Source organism: Passer domesticus, chromosome 33 (assembly GCF_036417665.1).
Source record: "Passer domesticus isolate bPasDom1 chromosome 33, bPasDom1.hap1, whole genome shotgun sequence".
Taxonomy (NCBI): Eukaryota; Metazoa; Chordata; class Aves; order Passeriformes; family Passeridae; genus Passer; species Passer domesticus.
The window spans coordinates 1,576,928-1,596,254 of record NC_087506.1 but is presented as its reverse complement, the minus strand read 5'-3'; the positions used below and the strand labels follow the sequence as shown (position 1 = coordinate 1,596,254).

The following is a 19,327-nucleotide window of genomic DNA, read 5'->3' as shown; positions in this document are numbered from 1 at the left end:
TGAACAGGCTGAGGATTAACAGCTCATTCCCAGGAGAAAAATGATTCAGTAGTAGAGGAATGAGATCAAGACAGATTGGGGATGTTTGATCTCACATTAGCAGTGGCAATACTTGCACAAAGGAGACATTTCTCCTGCCAAGCACTTACTTTCTTCTTCATTCTTGTCAGAATATCTTCCAGGTCACTGGTGGAAAGAGATCGTTCCAAAAGCATTTTAAATTTTTGATGATTGAGCAACATCTTCACCATCTCCTGTCCATAATGCCTAAGGAAGGAAGGGAGGGAGGGAGGGAGGAAAGGAAAGAAAAGTGAACAAAGAAAGGAAGAGTGTGAACAGAAGAGGCTTATACCTTAAATTCATCATGTGCAATCCTTGCACAAGAAGGCATTACCTACTCAGCAAAGAGGGAGATTTACCTCCAGTTGATAGTGCACAGTGCTGTCAGATGAACACAGGAGGCAAGAGGAGAATGTGGGCAACAGAAAAATACCATTTCACTCTGAAACTGTGGATGTGCTCCTGTGGGATCAAAGGATCCCAGAGAACAAGCAGAACACATCTGCTTTGTTGTCAGAGCCTATTAGCAATGTCTTGCTGCCATTGCACAATAATTTGCCTTTCTTTAACTGGCAGGGAAGCCAGGACAAAACACCTCCTGCATCCTATTGATTATTCTATACTATATGTATGCACAGGGGCAGTTAGTTGCTCTGGTGTTCTTGGCAGCTATTAATGGGAATTTCATCATCAGAGTAAGGGGACTTTGGTGGTTTGGGTTGATTTTGCCACTAGGAAATCACAGCTTTCTTCAAGAAGAAATTTGGAGGTCATTGAGCCACAGAAAACAGCATTCTAGAAATCTGCAGACCAAGTTCAGAAAGACTGAATATGTTGGCTAAAGACCCCTGAAATATTTCTAAGAAAGTCTGAAGTTAAGGAGAAATGGATGTTTGGGATCCTTCAGTGATAAATATTAGCCAACACTTTGGCTTTGTGTTGTGCACCCAAGGCCAAAGAAAACTGTTGGACTGGCTCATCTGAGCTCTTTTGATCTCAGTAAAGAATCCTTCAAGCCACAGGAAGTTGGCAATGCTCATTTCTGCTGGCCAACCTCAGGTTACCCAGTACAGCCATTTGCCCAGGCAAGCCAGAGCAATGGTCACAGCACCAAGGCTGACAGAGCTCCAGAAGCCTTTGGACAATGCTCTCAAGCACATGCAGTGACTCTTGGGGTCACTGCACATGGCCGGGAGATGGACTCGATGACCCTGATGGGTCCCTTCCAACTCAGCATATTCCATGCTTCTATGAACCTTATTCACACAGTGAGGGAACTTCATATTTCCATTAGTTTCCACTCTTGTGGGGTTTTACCTTTATAGCCAGGCACAAAAGGCTTTTCCTGTTTTAGGAGGTGAAATGAAGATCATTACCTTGTGTCCTGGTGACAGTCCTGAGCAAGCTTCCCTGCCACATGTGCCAGCCTCTCAGCCCTGGCTGTGCCTGCCAGCTTTGTGACTCCAATTCTCTCCATCAGGGACAGGAGGAGCTCGGCCCCACACTTCCGCACCTGGGCGTGGCGGCTCCTGGGAAGAAGAGAGCAAACCCTGGGGCACAGGGAGAAGGAGCAGCAGCAGCACAGGCCTTGGCCAGAGCCTGCTCCCTGTCCTTGCTGGGGGAAGGAGGCCTGGCTTCTCCCTGCAACTTTAGACACCGCTAGAAGGTTCTGAACTCAGGTAAACACAAAGCTAGCATTGTACAGAAGGACTGCCTGCAAGGCAGAGGGAGGAATTCAGTTTCCCTGCACTCTCTGATACTCAGCTCCTTTCACAGTATTTACTCTGAGAAAGATTAAGGAAATAGATTACATATGAATGATTTAGAAAATAAAGACAACTCATGCTGACCCATCAGAGGGCAGCCAGTACACAGAGCTGCAGCAGGATTGAGGCTCTTTCCACCCATGATCCCCAAATCTGCAGACCTCTGGGAAGAAACAAATGCAGGGAAAACATGTTGTGGGCCATGAAGTTGCAGAATATCCAGCAATGCAGCCTGTTTCTTCTGAGAGGCTTGGCAACGGATACATCTGAATGTTTTACCCTATTCCAAAGCTGAGGAAAGGAGGGACAGGCAGTTTAACCAGGCTGTCCTGTTCTAGAGAGTGTCTCTTGGGAACTATCAGGCCCAGCACCAACATTTAAGGCAGCATGTGCTTCAACTGTTCCATGGCAGTCAGGCTGTGAAGGTGCCTTTAAAGTGATTCATCATCCCAAGGCTAACATGAAACATGAGTTTGAATAGAAAGTAGAGTTCTATGGCCAGGACAGTCATACAAAACTCCTTTTGGCAGGAGCTGCACCTGCTGTGCAGGCTGTGCCACACCCAGCAGATTGTCCCCCATGTGCTCCACACCCCAGCAAGTACCCTCCTCCTTTCTCAAGCTAATGGCATCATGAGGAGACATGGTTTTCCCAGGGCCCCTGTGGTTAGTGCTGTGAAATACCAAACACCACTCACAGCTGCAATTGCAATTGTCCCTCTTGCCACAAAAGCACAAGGCTCTATCCTCAGGCTTTGCAGGCACTTTCACTTCCCCACCAGTCACCACAGCTAGGAAAATCTGACAGCCTGGGAGAACTCCAGGAAGCAGCAGGAAGCTGAGTCAGAGGAGCTTTCATTTGGGTATCAGGAAAAAGGTTTTTCACCCAGAGGGTGGTTGGGCACTGGAACAGGCTCCCCAGGGCAGTGGTCACAGCACCAAGCCTGACAGAGTTGAAGAAACATTTGGACAACAATCTCAGGCACTTGGTGTGACCCTTGGGCTGTTCTGTGCAAGGCCAGGAGCTGGACTCAATGGTCCTGATGAGCCCCTTCCAACTCCCCATATTCTAAAGTTCTGGGATTCTGAGAACTAATAGGCTGCAGGAGGGCAGAAACAGGTGACAAGAAGAGAGAAATGACGTTGATTGGAGAATGAAGTCACTGAGTTCACAGAAGATGCAGCATACAGGACCCTTCCCTCCCACCATTCCCATTCTCTGTCTCATCCCTTCTCCCTCCCACACACTAGAAGGTGAAGAATATCACTAAAAGAAGAACAACCTACTTGACTCCCATGTCCATGAGAGCAGTCATTGCTCGTGCAGGAGTCACATTCTCCACCATGATCCCCAGGGTCTGACTGGCTGCTTTCTGAACAAATTCTGGGGAGTTGGACACCATCTGCAGAAGGACCCGAGCAACCTCATCCACCTCAGAGTCCATGTTCTTCTTCAAGGTCACAAAGAGCTCTCCCAGAGTGACAATTGCAGAGTAGGACACCTTGGAACGGAGGTTGGCCACCTGGACAAGTAATGAGGGGAAACATAAGAATCACCTTGAAAAGAAAACCAGTTGCCTGCAACAGAAGTCCCAGAAAATGACAACACATCCCACTGTGTCCAAAGGAACATCAAAGTACAGTAAGAGCAGGAGAGCACAAGCACAGAAAGGCTTTTACTCTGGCACCAATTTCTGGTCTCACACCTGCTTACTGCAGGCCTAAAAAAAAATATTTCATTCAAGTGTTCTACTTAACCCTTCTAAAATGTTCACAGCTTTGATTTTAAGCCCTTTGACTAGAAAACTGAAGCAAGGGCTGCTTTCAAATCATAAAAGCACAAATCATAAAGATAGAAGAGTCAGGTGCTCCTGTTCAAAAAACAACACCAGCAGCTGAAGCACTCAGCCAGGAAACAGAAAATACAGGCTCAGACCCAGAGACCAATTTGCAGTGTTGAATTACAGCTTGGGCAGAGACTGGGACTCTGGCAAATAACCTCATTAGTGTCTCAGTTTCTGCATTTGCACATTGCATTATAAAGGCACCACACTCAAAGACACGTGTCAGATACCCAACTTACCAGTAAATACAGCTACATGTACCCACAGATCGTACAGATAGCTGACAGACATTAGAAATAGAAGGTCTAAAAGCAGAAATGAAGGCAGACCCTGAGCACACATGGAGACGAACAAGCAGATACCTACTCTACACACCATGTATGAAGTATGTGGGACAATTCAGAACAATGTTCTCACCTCGTTGGTAACTGCCAAGCAAACGTCATGAAGTCTACACAGCAGGACCTCTGAATGGGACCCAGCCAGGTGTTTGATGTTGTAGAGTCCCTTCTCCTTCATCTCCCTGAAAGGCAGAAGATTGATTTTTTCTCTCCACCAAGGCAGCACCCTCTGAGATTATCAGGCTGGCAGCTCAGTCAAACAATGGGAGGTGCTTTTCAAGGAGTACTTAATTTAGTTGTGGAAAAGGTTGCCACAGGATGATGTGGCTGTCAAAAGCCTACACAAATCCAAGAGGTGAATAGAGGGGTTTCAGAGTGGCCATTTAAGCAGACAGCCTTTCTGAAATCTCTGGCACATGATGGCCCCCTGGCACTGCTTCCTAGAAGCTGTAGACCAGACCAAACTGCTGTTTCTTGTCACCTCCCTGTGCCTGTCCCTGAGACACAGTCCCACCGAGCTGTTATTGGGGCATTTTCCTTTTTTGTCAGCCCCAGCAGGCAGTTCAGCACTGAGAGTCTGCACTGGCACTCTGGAGCTGAGTTTCCCCTCTGCCATCTAGGCCTCTCTCTGTCACCCCCTCCACTCCACCTCACATATTCCCCCAAAAAGCAGCAGGATGTCCCAGAAGATTCCACCCCTGAGCAAGAACTGTTGAAACTCTGGCTTTTCCCAAAACCCCCTACCTAAAACAACCCCCACAACAGCAACGTGTTATTTAAAAGGTGCAAACAACTCTGTCTCTCAGCACTTTGTGCAGGGCCTCAGCTACAGGAAGGAATGTGAGGCATCAGGGCTGCAGCACGGGGCTGGCCACTGATCCCACTGGCACCCCTGAGCGTCATCTGGACCCCCTACACCTGCAGAAGCTCTCTGCACCTCACAGGACACCCATGAGAAATGGGGAAGAGAAAGCAGAAGAGAAAGGACAAAACAAAGGTGACTGCACAAGGAGATGCATTGTGGCAGATTTTTCATGCTCATCCCAGTGTGAATGGAGTCCTTACCCCTGTGTGAATGAAGCATCTACCAGGGAGTGATCAAAAAGACATTAAAAAGGAAACCAATATCACCTAACATTTGTAGGGTTATCACCTCTGGGCCTCCTTCTGCCTGTGTATAATTTTGGGACACATGGTGAGTATTGACAAAACATCTCAGGCCCATATGAAGCAGTGAGAAGGAAAAAGTTGAATTCCAAAAGTGCAAGATTCCTAGAGGATTTCATTTCTTTTTCCTTCTCTTCTGCCATCAGCCCTTCAGGAGTAATGACAGCCTGAGGGACTGGACAGCACAAGTCCCTGGAGGAACTCCCTGGAGCTGCTTCTGGGACTCCCATGCAGGAGGTCACAGGGAGACGCTGTCACCTGCCATTGCTGTCAGCAGTGGGGGCAGAGAGGAATCTTACTCAGTCCCACTGGGCCAGTGGCCCAAGGCACCCAAATCTCTACACTCAAAACTTCTGCCATCCCCTCAAGGTTTCCTTTGCAGCTCCATGGAACAACAGGCAAAGCGAGGAAACAGCACGGAGCTGCTGCAGCTGGAGCAGTGCTGCAGAGCAAGGCCAAGAAAAGGCTGCTCTCAAATCTTTATCCTCTCACTGCTCTGGAGTGGTTTCAAGAGTTCCCTTTGTCCACTCTGGGCTCTCAGGGGCTCAGAGGCACTAGCAAGACACGATTCTAACCTACCTTAATGCTAAGAGGGACACAGAGTGAACAAGGCCTTTCTTACCAGTCATCGCTGCCGAGCAAGGAGAGTGCCTCCAGCAAGGAGTGCTGTGGGTCTGGAGAGGCTCTGTCCTTCTGCCCATGCCCACGGAGCGGCTCCTCTCGGCGCTGGGCACCAGTGGCCGTCTGCGAGGTCACTGCAAGGAGAGGGTCGGCCATGGGCGCTGCGGCCCGGGCAAGGCACCCCGCCATGGAGCGGCCTGCAGCCCCATCTCCCAGCCAGGGTTCCCTGTGGTGCCAACTGGCACTGGCTCAGAGACTTCCCTGCTCTCTGGCTCCTGGGGCTCCTTGCTTTCTCCCAGCCCCCCAGCTGGGCACAGCTCCAGGCTAAACCTGACAATTGCCCCGCAGCCCCAGCTCCCCAGGGCCACAGGTACCACGGCCAGCGGCAGGTTCCTGTGCCCGCAGAGCTCCCGCTCCCTGCCAGACAGCGCTGAGCAGCAGCACTCGCTGCCCAGGAGGGAACCCCTCAGTGCCCCTCTTGTCTCAGCACCCTGATTTCCCCAGCCCTGAGGACAGGGGCACTCTGCAGCTCCCTGAGGAGAGACCTGCAGCTGCCTGGAGACAGCACCAAGCCAAGCCTGAACAGGCCAGCCCTGCTGGGCCCGGCTCAATCCTCACGGAGCAGCTACCAGGGAACAGCCATACCTGACCCTTCCCACCTGACAGCGCCTCTGTTCCCACGGACTGCAAATATTCTAGACAGCAGGCAGCTGAGTGCACATACATTTTAGTATCCCTACTATTGGGAAGGGAGTACTTTATGGATGTTGTTCTTTCCAAACATCATCAATCTGTACTCTTTCAGAGGTGCACACTGCCTGTATTTCAAAGATGCTGAGGTGAAATTTGTCATCTAATGGATGTGTTTGCAAACTCAGTAGGTTCTAAGCTTTCTCTTGTGGAAAAATGTACCTTCCAGACTAGACAGTTGATTAAAAAGGTTTCCAAATGCACTCTGAGGATAAAAATATGCAAATACAGATCCACATTGTTGGCAGACACACTCTCTTGTTGATCAGTTGACCTGGGTTTGCCTTAATTAAATTTTATGGTAAGGAAAAAAACTTACAGGGTATGAAGAAAATCAGATGATAAATGCATTTCTTATGAAACCCATTTGTCATCAAAAGCACTGTCAATCAAAAATTTCATGTTGTGCACTAAAAAGCTCCTTTTCTAATGTGTAGATGAAAACATTTCAGCTGTCTACAATGATGGAGTATAAATATTGCACAGAATCTTGATGAACTGCCCTAGACTTTATAGGGTTTTTGTGCTACCTTGCATATTCTCACCAAGTATGGAGGAACCATAACAAGAAAAATATTCAGACAGGAGCTAATCTGGATGTCACTGAGGTACCCCAGCCACTGACACCAGTGATGTCACTGCAGAAGTATGTAGGCATACACATCTGGATTCAGTATGAATGGAGAGCCACCTCAGGCTAGTTCTGGTCAATTCTGACCATGGAAGTAGCATCACTAGAAAAGAGCATTGAAGTATCACTCCTAGCTGCCATCTTCTTATCTCACCCTGCTTGGGATCACAGCACAGGCAGGCTGCCCACAAAGGAGAGACAGGAGCCACTAGGGACTGTCTGCTGTGTATTTCCTGCAGGCAGCAAACAGCCTGGGAGCAGCAGGCAGCCCCTCCTGGTGTCATCGGCTGCACACGGCCGCTGTATTTGCTGGGTGACACAGGAGGCACTGCTTGTTCCCTCTTGGCACTGCAGGCTGTGGGATGGCAGCAGCGAGGAGCCTTCGGGCACTTCTGGGAGCAGCAGCAGCACAACTGCACCAAGCTGCTGACTGCCCTGCAGAGACAGCCCTTGCTGGGATAGCAGAAAAGCTGGCTGCAGAACTGGACAGCAGCACAGGCAGAGGGCCAGATGGTGAGTGAGCAACTGATGGTGGTGGCTCTCGCAGGTGCACGGTGAGCACACTCTGGCAGACTGCCCTGCAGCTCACCCTGCAGCCAACAGTGCTGCCTCCTGGCACCAGTGCTGTAGTTTGGACTATCAGGATGGGCAAAAGCCAGAGCTCAGGCCTTTACACTACTTGATTCAGCTCAACTTTCCAACAGAGCTCTAAGAACCACTGCTCCAGCACTCCCAAGCTGGAGTAATTCAAAAGTAGATTTGCTGTTCGTTCTCAGGACAGACTATGGACCCAAGATCCCAGCTGTGCTGCCTGAGGCAGGAGGCAGTTTGTACTCCTTGTGCAAGGGAAAACCTGTGTGGAGAAAGCTGCCATGGAGCAGGCTTACCTGAGGAGCTGCATGGGAAGCTGCCATCCCCATGGATGATGGGCCTATTGGGCAGTAAGGACACATTGTCCTGCTTCTTCAAGACCTTCTTCTTCAAGGCACTACCAGGCTGTTTTCTCTGCACTCTAGAAGCTGTGCCATCAACAGGTGGTAGGCTAAAGCCTGCAGGGACCGAAGAGGAGCTTCTAAGTGGAAGGCACTAGACAGGGTGATGATGGAAAGGGTGAGAAAACTTGCCAGAGCTGGGTAACATCTCTTTGTTATCCCAAAGAACTTCACATATAACAATGGCACACTAATATGGGAAAAAGAATCACAGATTCCTAGAAGAGTTTGGGTTGGAAGGCACCTTTAGGCACCATCTAGTCCAACCCCTGTGAGCAGGGACATCTTCATCCTGATCCGGTTGCCCAGGGCCCCATGTAAGCTGGCCTTGAACACCTTCAAAGATGGACCAACAACAGCTTCTCTGGGCAAACCCTTCCAGCTTTTAATCCCCTTCCTTTAAAAAAAAAAACCCTATAATATCTAATGTAAATCTACTCTCTTCTAGCTTCAAACCAAATTGCAGCAATGCTTCCCCTAAGAAACAAGGAAACCCAGTACTGCTTTGCTTTTGATTTCCTGTTCCAGAGGCTGGCAGGGGAAGTTACCAGAGAAAGTGCAGATAACCTTGCGTGCTGCCCTGGGGCTGAGTGCTGCCTCCTGAGGGCCCTGCTGCCGCCCTCGGGCAGCGCTCACAGCCCTGCAGGCAGAGCCCCTCGGCTGGGATTCAGTCAGGAACGCTGCTTGCTCCCAGGGCTACAGCAGAAGCACTGCCTGGGGGCTTCAGCACAGCTCTACAGCACCAGCTCCTCAGCAGGGAGTGGCAGGAGAAGGATCTCTGGTGTTTTCATGAGAAGGAGTTGCATTTTGTTTCTTCCAGGTTGCACCCTGGCTGAAAAGCATTCTTTTGAATTCACCTTGCCTGAAGACTGCTCTCCAGGAGAGAGTCTGAAGTTCCAGTGTGCTTTGCAAGACAGAATTTTCTACTCTGAAAGACTTTCGAGGTGAAGGGGGGAAACTGATATTCTGTTACTGACTCACTGAGGCCATGGGCAAGACACTTCATGCCCCTGTATTTTTCTTTCAGAAACAGAATTAAATCCCAAGCAAGCTTCCACTCAAATGCAAGTGGAACAGTCCCCCAGTCTGACTGCAACACTGCAAAGGGCAAGCAAGTGGTCAAAAAGGACCACCACAAGTGTAGCCACCACTTACTTGCTTCAGCTTCATCCCTGGGCTCAACTGTCTCCAGAATGGGCTGCAAGGATGTTTTCCTTTGCCTCCTTTTCTTCATGTCTCTCTCCAAAAGCTCTGCATCCTTCCGCTCTAAGTTCTTTTGAGCCAACATGCACAATGCAGCACGGATCTAGGTGCAATTAAAATGCATCATAGACTGTAAGGAGAGATACATCAACCAGACACAACATCTCCTCAGGAGCACAGAGTCCACAGAGTGCCATAGATTTCAATGCAGCTCCATATCCATTCCAAAAGTTTCAGAGGAATGACTCCCATCCTCACCTTGGCAATTACACACAGCCAGGTGGAACATTTCTGTGCCACAACCTTACACTGCTCCAACTGCAGCCTATGTCAGGAAGCCCTGCTTGAAGCATGAAGGTCATAGGAGTGCTCCAAGACAGAGGAAGAGCTGACACGGCCAGTGAGCAGGCAGTTCAGTTCCTACGGGCCATGGCAGGAGAATAAAAACCATGCGCAATATCCAGCAAGGAGGGGTAATTAGCTGTTGCTTAACACTCATGGCCAGGAATTGCAGCTGTTTCTCACTTCCTGGCTTCTGAAGGACTCAGCTCTGAAGGACTCTGAAGGACTTGGTCTCTGACATCAGGAGACCAAAATGGGGAGTCATATGAAAACAAGCTGCAGAAACACTGCTGTTAATGAGCAGAAAACTTGAGAATGAGAGGGCTGTGACATACAGCCAGAAAGGTAACCAGGAAAAATCAAACTCTCCCATTTTCTTTTGCAGCCTTGCTTACACACAACATTAGAATCTTTGCTTCTCTGCTTCCGAGGATGCACTTTGCTTACATTCACTGATGTGTAGCTTATTCTGTCATTCAGAACTTCTCTAAAACAGCCTTTGCACATAAAGAATGCTTCTGACATGACCTTAGCACCATCTCCAAACCAGGCACCTTGACACCACTGGAAACAGCCAAGCAATTCCTCTCTAGTTGTCAAATATATTCCCAAGAGAATCCACATTGCCCAGGAGAGGATGATTATGATTTTCAGTGACATTTTGGGCCAAGCACTAAACAGCCACTGGAAAGGAAATCTGCTCATCCCTGTCCTTCTCCCTTACCTTTCCAAAACCTTCCCTCAGGTCTGTGTCACGCGTAAGACCAGGATCGGTGTGATGATCCATCTCCTTGGCCTGGCTCAGTGGGAGGCCTGGAAATGAAAGCAAAGGTTTGTGTAAATCTCTGGCAGATGTCAAGCCCCCAAAACCACAATGCTGGACAACAGGCAAGACAGGTTCCAGATTGCAGAGCCCTCAGAAGACACAGAGACTGTGACTGAGAGCAGCAAGGTACAATGCCTAGAGCCTCTCCCAAGGGATGGGCTACTGGCAGCAGACATGACATTACTCTGGTGGCCAGCAGACTGAAACCTGCTGCATGATGAAGGCCCCAACCCCTGGATGCTGGAGAGCCTCTGTGTGATAGAGAAGGGCAGAGATGGAGATTGCTCTTGACAGCAATTCTTATCTGCTCTTATTCATGCTGATATTAGTAAACATCTTCTTTTGGTTCTTAAAAGTCCCAGGTTCTAATACCTGGATGCATTTAGATCAACATTTTCTTCTCTTTGTTGGAATATTTTAGAGGACATGCAAAGAAAAACTTAGCATTGCAGCAGTGTTACCCAAACATGAACTGTGTTCTTGGCACCAGATAATTCATTTTCCCCGAGGGTTTCCTTCTGAACTGTATGAGAGTGGGCCAATTTTGGGCCAGCCTGATTAAAGGCTGATTTTCTAATTGCAAGAAGAACAATGGAGCTCATTCTGAAATACTCTCCAACAGAGCTGTTAGAGCTAAGATAACTAATTCTTTACATGGCTTCACAGAGGGTAAATTCATACAGCAGCCAAGCAGTTTGAGAGGAATCCCTGTCCTAAAATGGGATTCCTTCACCCTGTAGAATGCTTCAGTCAGTAATAAAAGTGAGACAGCTAAGGATTAATGTCATAAGTCATTTCTAGTCCAGAATGAGTCCAGAAAAAAAGTCACCTTCCTTACTGAGCAATACTTCTCCCTAGCTGCATTAAGCATTCCAGCTGCACATCAGCAATTAAGGAGTCATTCCAAAGGGGCCGTAGCCAGGATTTGGCAGAACTAACCCGGAGCAAAGGGACCAGGGCATCTGATCCCTTCTTCTGCATCAGCAGAATTATTTCTTCAAGTCTCATCTGTCCTATCATGATACAGCCAGAGATGGCAAAGGAACAACAACAGTGTCATTGGGGCTTTCAACTTGAAAGCATTGGCTGAGCCAGAGGCACCAGACACTGCATTTTGTCTGGCACAATGCCACTTGTCAGGGATCAGGCAAGGCAGGGAGGGAGGACAAGGCAGAAGGCATCTCCTCCCCCAGCCTCAGCCTGCAACACTGACACAGGCAGAGAGCCAGGGAAGAGATTTGTCATGGTGAACCTGCCATAGGTGGCTTTGGGCTTGTGCTGTCACAGGATGACAAACTCAGACCCTGCATAGCATGCATCCATTTGGAAGGCTCCTTCTCCCTGATAGGAAAATTTATAAGGACATTCTGTCACAGCAGGTTTCTCTATTTCTGCCAATACAAAACCAGGCAATGTCCATTAATGTCCATCCCGTCTCAAAGGGTTCAGCTCAGAAAGTGCCCCAATGAAAGGTTTTCTGCTACAAAAGCAGGAAGAAGAAGTGGGAACATTTCTCATTTTGTGCTAAATGCCTTGTTTTCCTTACTAATTGTGACATTAGGAAGGCTGCAGGGAGATAAAAGGCATGTGCAGAATGGAGAGGAATATTTCCTTTTCCTGCACTGCATTTCCAGGGCCACAAGGTACCACTCCAGCTCCTGACACTCAACACTTCAGACTGCAGGAATTTTCACTGCACTGCCAGAGAATACTCCCAGTGACTGGACTCTGGGAGAGTCCACTGAGCCCGTCAAGCAATTGAAATGCATTTAAAGAAATTTTCAAAAGAATGCGTTTTAGTCAAGCTTTGCAAATGTCACCTCTGAGTCAAGACCACAATGGTCATTTTAGGACAGACATGCCCTGTACCTACCTGCATGTTCAGAGTTCTCCTCCTTGCTTCTGCTGCTGGATCTTGGCCTGCAGAAAATGGAGGACAATGAACATGTGAGGAGGTAGAAAGAGAAGGGAGGGAATGCCTGTACCATGAAAGGAGGAAAACCGCCAGAGCATGGGCACTCTGATGAAGGAGGAAATGCAGCACAGAAACACACCAGGATGCAAAGCTGATTCATTGTCCTTAAGCTTTCCATTGCGGGAGTCACAGAGAGCTGGCCAAGCTCTGTGTGAAACAATAGCCAACTGCAGCAGAGGACCCATCTTGAGGTGCTTTGAAGCCCTGCCTCCTCTTCCCCACCACCACCTCTGCTCTTGGCACATTGGTGTTGGCTTTGACATTGTGCTGGGTCATCATAGATCGGCAAAATGCCTAAATACATGGGACACCTGGCTGTGCAAAATAACCACACTTTGGGATGGGAACACAGAGATGAACAGCACACTGCAGCAGCAGCAGACACCTTGGCTTACCTCATCCCCTGGGACTCCTGGAATTCCAGCTGCAGAGAGCTTTGCAGAGAGCCCGCAGCACTGCCAAGAGAGGGACTTACTGCCTTGCCTATGGGGGGGATCAGAGGTGGTCCCAATGACCCCTTCTTCATATCCCCTCCACTGGAACACAGCAAGGAAGCCTGCAAAGAGTAGAACACAGTGCTCAGATCAAGCATGCAGCCTTGTCCCCATTCATGCCTCAAGACATTTAGGAACGCATTTAACTGGACCTGGCAGGAAAAGTCAAGGCAAAATGATGGAGCAGCTTGGCCTAGGATGGGGAATGTTGACCTAGGAAAGGGAAGTGGTGAGGGAGATCCCAGGGCACACATTTTGCACCTCTCCCCTTGTGCTCAGTTTTCTACATTCCCAGCTGGAATTCACATATTTGACATCAAAATGTTCTGAGGTGCCACTGCCTCCACCTGGAGTATAGGGTGTCATGGGAATGGGTTTAGATCACTATTCTCTCCCTGCCCCTTAGGTACCTCACAACCAGTGCTGATCTCCAGTCATGTCCCCACAAAGCCATTCTGCAGGAGGCCAAAACCTGCTCTTCTCAAGCCCCTCATTTCTTCTGCTGCTGCCCTTCCCTCCTACACTTCCCCAGCAGCCTTTGAGCCCAGATGCTGCTGCTGAGCTCTCAGGATGCTCACTGCTCTCCAGCCCCCACACATCCACCATCTCAGCCTCACTGGCATTTAGGATGTTCAGCAGAGCTCCCTGCCCTGCTGCTCTCTGCAAGGTCTCTGCCTGCCCAAGTTCCTCCAGGGCCCCCATGCCATGGTCAGGAATGGGAATGGAGGCAGCAGGGGCAGATGCACACCCTTTGTTTCTATCCCATCATTTTTGGACCACCTAAAGAACCAAATCAGGACCTGTTCAGCTTCAGTGAGAGGGTCACTTCCTGTCACGGAGACACTGGGCCCTTTCTCAGCAAGGCTGAAATCAAGTATCCAAGCCTTTGATTGGACATTTTGTCTACCAAAACTCTTGTTCATCTGCCTCCTCTGCAACCCATGGCAAACCCAAAACAACTGCAGCTCCTGGCCCTGCTGCCAAGGCAATTGTGTGCCTGGGCTCTGGGCTGCTCTCCCCATGGCCACTTCCCACCCCTTCCCTCTGGACAAAGCCATGCCACAGCACACAGCTGCGCAGAAGCTGATGATGTCTAGAAATAGCAGCAGAGACAACTGTGCAGAGGGCATGGCTGTACAAGTCAAAAGCTGAGACAACCTGGAACTGACTTTGCAGGACTGCCTGCTCCAGCAAAGACCTTTTTCCATCCCAACCAGACACAGCTGACAAAAAACACCACCAAGACATAGACATGGCTCACAGATACCCATAGGTTACTAAATCTAGAAGGACAGCTTGTCCAGATTGGACAACTTTAGCTGCTCAACTTTAGCTGCTGCTGGTGTTTTCTCAGCCATGAGCCAGAGGAGGAACCACAACAGAGCCCAGAAACCATTCAAAGACCTCTCCTGTTATTGACACATGCTGAGGATATGAAGTCTGCACTCCACAGCCACTGCAGAGACAGCCTGAAGCACAGTGTCCAGCTGAGCTCTTCTTTGGCTCAGCTGCTTCCCTGAGGTCACACCACAGGAAAAGATCTCCAATCTCTGCCTCCAGCACATAAACTGAAAATCTACTGCACAGGACGTAGTTTGGTCTCCTTACCTTATAACATTTTTCTTCTGAACTCTGCTCCTGGTGTTTTCTACTGTCATTATCATAGCCAGTGCCAATGTCCTTGTTCTCTTTCTCCATGCTGTACATTTTATTATTGTTAGAAGAAGGAGAGCTGATCCTGATGGGAGGCAATGGCTTTGAGGGAAGGAGCGAAGAGGGACATGGCCGGAAAGACTTGGAGAAAATGAACCTAGTCACGCCTGCAAAGTGGAGGAATTTTCACTGCACCACCAGAGAACACTCCCAGTGACTGGGCTCTGGGAGAGTCCACTGAGCCCGTCAAAAAACTGAAATGCATTTAAAGAAATTAAAAAAAGAATGGGTTTTAACCAAACATTCCAAATGTCACCTCTGAGTCAAGACCAAAATGGTCATTTTAGGACAGACATGCCCTGTACCTACCTGCATGTTCAGAGTTCTCCTTGCTTCTGCTGCTGCATCCTGACCTGGAGATAATGGAGGACAATGAACATGTGAGGAGGTAGAAAGAGAAGGGAGGGAATGGCTGTACCATGAAAGGATGTAAACATTCTTAGCGTGGGCACTCTGATGAATGAGGAAATGCAGCACAGAAACACACCAGGATGCAAAGCTGAATAATTTTCCTTAAGCTTTCCATTGCGGGAGTCACAGAGAGCTGGCCAAGCTCTGTGTGAAACAATAGCCAAGTCCAGCAGAAGACTCATCTTGAGGTGCTTTGAAGCCCTGCCTCCTCTTCCTCACCACCATCAGTCATTCCTCAACTTGCATCCTAACTCCCCAATTCTGCCGTCTCTCCTTTTGGAGCCAAGTGGTTCCTACAGCCACACTGAAGCAGCAAGAGCTGCTCAGCTGAGACACGAGACTGTATGGAGGGCAGCTACTTTTGTACAGGTGCCAAAGCTTTACTTTGCCTGCTCGTGCCTAAACCTGGTGACAGTCTCATGCTACATGTGGTCAGAGCACTGCTGTCTCCGAGAATGCTATGACACCTCCTGGCTCTTTCAAGAACAAAAAGGCTTTTTCCAACTCAGCTGCTAGGGGAGGATATTCAGATTGCACTTTAAAAGCCCTCCCAAAGATTTCCAATTCAAATGATACTTCTGTGTCTCCTTCTTTATTGTTATCACTCGGATAAGCTTGACAGCTACATTTTCTCTCCCATATCCAAGCCAATATCTTTCCATCAGGTACGGTCCTGTAACTCTTGTCTACCACCTTGCCCGCTTTGATCTTAAGCCCAGATCAAAATATTAAACATTGATCAGATTATACATCTATACCCCAAAACTTCTCTGGCATCTCATTTCACAGTGGAGGCCCAGGCACAGAGAAAATATTCCTGATGTTTACAGAAGCAGCACCTGAATTTGCAGACCCCTCTCCAGTAGCCAGTATTGGCCCATACATAATCTCATGGGTGCAGAAGTTAACAGTCAAGAATGACAGCATTCAAATATCTGCAGGACCCAGACCCAAGCAATTCACTTCCCAAAAAAGAGCACAACCATTACAAAGGGAATCAATAGCCAAGTCCAGCAGAGGACCAATCCTGAGGTGCTTTGAAGCCCTGCCTCCTCTTCCCCACCACCACCTCTGCTCTTGGCACATTGGTGCTGGCTTTGACATTGTGCTGGGTCATCATAGATCGGCAAAATGGGGAATACACAGAGGTTTGCCTAAATACATGGGACACCTGGCTGTGCAAAATAACCACACTTTGGGATGGGAACACAGAGATGAACAGCACACTGCAGCAGCAGCAGACACCTTGGCTTACCTCATCCCCTGGGACTCCTGGAATTCCAGCTGCAGAGAGCTTTGCAGAGAGCCCGCAGCACTGCCAAGAGAGGGACTTACTGCCTTGCCTATGGGGGGGATCAGAGGTGGTCCCAATGACCCCTTCTTCATATCCCCTCCACTGGAACACAGCAAGGAAGCCTGCAAAGAGTAGAACACAGTGCTCAGATCAAGCATGCAGCCTTGTCCCCATTCATGCCTCAAGATATTCAGGAATGCATTTAACTGTGTCCTGGCAGGAAAAATCAAGGAAAACTGATGGAGCAGCTTGGCCCAGGATGGGGAATGGAAAGGGAGATGATGAGGGAGAGACCATGGCACATATTTGGCACCTCTCCCATTGTGCTCACTCTTCTCCAAAAGTGGCTTCATTCCCAGCTGGCATTCACATATTTGACATCAAGGTGTTCTGAGGTGTCACTGCCTCCACGGGCATTTTAGATGTCATGGGAGAGGCTTTATAACTCCCTGCCTCTAAGGTACCTCACAGCCAGTGCTGATCTCCAGTCATGTCCCCACAAAGCCATTCTGCAGGAGGCCAAAACCTGCTCTTCCCAAGCCCCTCATTTCTTCTGCTGCTGCCCTTCCCTCCTACACTTCCCCAGCAGCCTTTGAGCCCAGATGCTGCTGCTGAGCTCTCGGGATGCTCGCTGCTCTCCAGCCCCCACACATCCACCATTTCAGCCTCACTGGCTTTTAGGATGCTGAGCAGAGCTCCCTGCCCTGCTGCTCTCTGCAAGGTCTCTGCCTGCCCAAGTTCCTCCAGGGCCCCCATGCCATGGCCAGGAATGGGAATGGAGGCAGCAGGGGCAGATGCACACCCTTTGTTTCTATCCCATCATTTTTGGACCACCTAAAGAACCAAATCAGGACCTGTTCAACTTCAGTGAAAGGGACAGTTCCAGCCAGGGAAAAGGTCTGAGAGCTCTGCTGACAGCACAGAAACTGGAAATTGACCACACTGCACTTAGCTTGGTCTCCTTACCTTATGTCCTTGTCCCTCTGAACTCAGCTCCTCTTCTTTTCTCCTGCCCTCAGCATAGCCAATGCCATCTTTCCCATTCTCCTGCTCTCTGCTGCATATCAGGCTTGGCTTGGTAGAAGGAGAGCTCTTCTGGATGGGAGGCAATGGCTTGGAGGGAAGGAGCATAGAGGGACTGGCCAGGGAAAACGTCTTGGCAAGCGGGTAGCCAGACAGGCCTGCAAAGTGGAGACACAAAATATAAGAGAAACCAAAATGCAAACCCAAAGCATCTGAAGCTCCATATCTCGTGGGACACATTCCCTGCAAACTTCTAAACAGCTGCACAGGGCTACATTCTCTTGCTGGCAGACACTTGAGGCAGGCCAAGGGAAAACCCTGACCTACTTCCACAGGGCTGCCACAGGAGCACCCTGGCCTCTGGGCTGCCCTGGGACAGCAGGGAGCCCAGAGCCCTGTGCTCTCCAGCAATGGCTCAGCTGCACATGCACCCTCCTGCTCCTCTCCCTGCCCCACAGCTGAGCAGCCCTCCAGCTCCACAGGCACTGGCAGCAGCACAGCTCATTGCAGGGCCACATGCAGGGCACAGCTGTTCCCTGGCAATGTGCACAGGCTCTCTGGGCTGCCACAAGACCCTTCCTCCCAACAGAGATTGGCCCAGCTCCCCCTCACCTCTGTGTGAGGCTGAGCCATGCTCACAAGGGAAGAAGTGAGTTAGGTGAATTCCCACCTTTATCATTAACATATCTAATGGGTGTGGCACTCAAGGGGAAGAATTTTTCATTTTAGAGAAAATTTATTTGGGTTCATTTTTCATGGAACTAGCCTGCATTTAATTCCTATGAACAGTATGGAGCTGGCAAGTCTGAAGGGAAAAGGCGAAGGCTCCAATGATAAGAGGAGAAGATATTCCTTCTTCAGTCTGGCCTGTGAATCCACAGGAAAAACCCACACAGCTGTGACTGCTATTTCTGTAAACCACCAAGTCCTGTCAGCAACAGGCAGGCCTTATTGGTGTTTCTGTAGCACTGTAATACCATCCTCAGGGTTGGACCTGACCAGCAAGCAGAGGAAGAACGGGAAATTTATCTGTAGTGAGACCTGACATTGATGGCAAGGAAAGCAACAGGACTTGCGTCTCATGACCATGTCCAATCTGTGCTCAGCTGTGGCCACAGTCCCTGTCCTGGCTGACAGTATGAGTGATTTGGCTGCTGTCAAAAAGGAGAAAGCAGAGTAAACTAATGACAGAATGTTGTGATGCCATGGGCATCCTTGTAGGATCATCTGTATCTGTCAGCCACCTACTCTGACCCAGAACTGAGCACCATGGAGCAGTTTTCCCTGAAATATGGTGGGATTGTTTTTCCATTTGGCTTCAGCCTTTCAGCTCCTTCCTATCCTCACCTTTTCCTTCAGAGGTTTTTCCTTTTCCAGTAAACTCCATGTTTGAACCCGTGCTTCTGCCTGGCAGAAGGATCTGGGTTTGAATTTGGGAGCACTCTCAGTGTAGCCAGCGACAGGAGCTTGGTGCCCAGCCTCAGAACAAGGCCGGGTGACTCCGATCGCCAGCGCTCGGCACAGAGAGGCAGAGCCAGACGCGTCTGCTGCCGCTGCGGCCGTGCCAGCCACAACCTTCACAGCCTTCACAGCCCCAGCGTGGGGCTGCCCCTTTGTGACACAATAGCCCATGGGGCTGCCCCTTTGTGATGCAATAGCCAGTGGTTCTCTCATTTCCATGGCTGCAAAACCCCACCCCAACTCCATCCCTTTCCCTTCCCTTCCCAAGGGCAGCCAGCCTTAAGCCCAGCCTGGCCACAGCTGAGGGTTTCACACTGTCTAGGAAGTAAACCCTCTCCAAAGCTACTTTTCAAGTCCTTTATTTCTGGAATTCCCACTCAGTTCTGGGTTGCAGCTGGTTGGTGTGGGAATTGG

At 49.4% G+C, this 19,327-nt stretch overlaps 1 protein-coding gene across 1 annotated transcript; it reads right to left on the bottom strand.

Annotated features, from left to right (window-relative positions):
• Window positions 1-1,958: 1,958 nt before the first annotated feature.
• Window positions 1,959-19,001, bottom strand: LOC135288462 (TOG array regulator of axonemal microtubules protein 1-like). Its single transcript, XM_064401852.1, has 13 exons — window positions 18,800-19,001; window positions 17,396-17,610; window positions 16,391-16,551; window positions 15,034-15,077; window positions 14,620-14,831; window positions 13,001-13,053; window positions 12,416-12,462; window positions 10,441-10,529; window positions 9,327-9,477; window positions 8,067-8,228; window positions 5,800-5,932; window positions 4,087-4,192; window positions 1,959-3,348 (listed from the first exon to the last, which is right to left on the bottom strand). The coding sequence occupies exons 1-13, from the start codon at window positions 18,837-18,839 to the stop codon at window positions 3,109-3,111; spliced, it is 1,653 nt and encodes a 550-aa protein (XP_064257922.1). The 5' UTR covers window positions 18,840-19,001; the 3' UTR covers window positions 1,959-3,108.
• Between the last annotated feature and the right edge of the window lie 326 nt (window positions 19,002-19,327).